The following is a 1,211-nucleotide window of genomic DNA, read 5'->3' as shown; positions in this document are numbered from 1 at the left end:
TTTTTTTTATTAAGGTACCTTTTTGAAGTAATAATTACTTACATATGCATAATACTAAATATATTTTATATACAAAAATGTTTATATATTTATAAACATTTACCTAAATATCTTATTTATTTTGGTATATTTAAAAAGAGTTGATTTTTACAAATAAAATTAAGAATAAATTTTGATGGTTTCAATTTGTTCATTCTTAATATACATATATATTTATTTTTCGTTGAAGAGTATAGATATGTGTTGCATAGAACATATAGATAGATGCAAGAATATTATATTTTATGGTATAAATAAAGGTTTATTTTTAAATAATAAAAGAGTATTTTTTTTAAATAAAAGAAGAAATATAATAAATTATAAGAAAGAAATAAAATTAAAAAATTTAAAGATGGATGATTTTTGTGAGGTTGATTTAGATGAGTTTTGTTATAAGCAGTTTAATGAAAAAAACAAATCATGTTCCTATATACCGTATGATAAGGAAAAATTTGTTATAAAAGTAAATGAATTAATAAAAGAAAGAAAAATAAAAGTATTACCTGGATATGCAGAATTCTGTAAACATATATTTATAGAGAACTTTACAGAAGCAACTGTCGAAACTATGGAAATAACTAATAAAAATAGAGATTTAATAAAAACAGATTATATATCTAGAAGAGATAATGAATTACCTGTATTAGTTCGTTGGTTATGTAAAAAAGATATAAAAGATCAAATAACAAAAGCTAAATATCTAGATCTTATTTTATATTCCAAAGATCAAATTGATAAAGAAAATAAAGAAATGAAAAACAAACCAAAAAATATTTCACATTGTGATTATTCAATTATCTGTATCAAAGCTCAAAATGAAGATTACGAATTACCAATGACACCAATCACTATGCTAAGAAATACATTAATAACAGAAGGAGGTAGCGGAGTTCATTTAAATCGAGAAAAATATTTGGATGCAGTTAAATATTGGCGTCATCATGTATCAATAATAGATAATTAATACAAAAATGTATATACATATATATGTTGTATATTGTCTACTGTATATTTATTGTATTAGTTTTTATATACCATGGTATTAAACTGTTTTAAATATTTAATATATATATATATATATATATATATAAATTCAAATTATGCACCTTTTTTTTTTTTTTTTTTTTTTTTCTTTTTATTATTTTTTTTTTTTTTTTTTATTATTTTTATTT

At 19.4% G+C, this 1,211-nt stretch overlaps 1 protein-coding gene across 1 annotated transcript; it reads left to right on the top strand.

Moving 5' to 3' along the window:
* Window positions 1-175: 175 nt before the first annotated feature.
* PRSY57_0102400 (conserved protein, unknown function) lies at window positions 176-1,003 on the top strand (the record flags this gene model as incomplete). Its single annotated transcript, XM_012905345.2, has 1 exon — window positions 176-1,003. One exon carries the CDS (start codon window positions 176-178, stop codon window positions 1,001-1,003), a length of 828 nt encoding a protein of 275 aa, XP_012760799.2.
* Window positions 1,004-1,211: the final 208 nt, after the last annotated feature.

The sequence above is a fragment of the Plasmodium reichenowi genome, chromosome 1, assembly GCF_001601855.1.
Source record: "Plasmodium reichenowi strain SY57 chromosome 1, whole genome shotgun sequence".
Taxonomy (NCBI): domain Eukaryota; phylum Apicomplexa; class Aconoidasida; order Haemosporida; family Plasmodiidae; genus Plasmodium; species Plasmodium reichenowi.
This window is presented reverse-complemented; position numbering and strand designations above follow the sequence as displayed.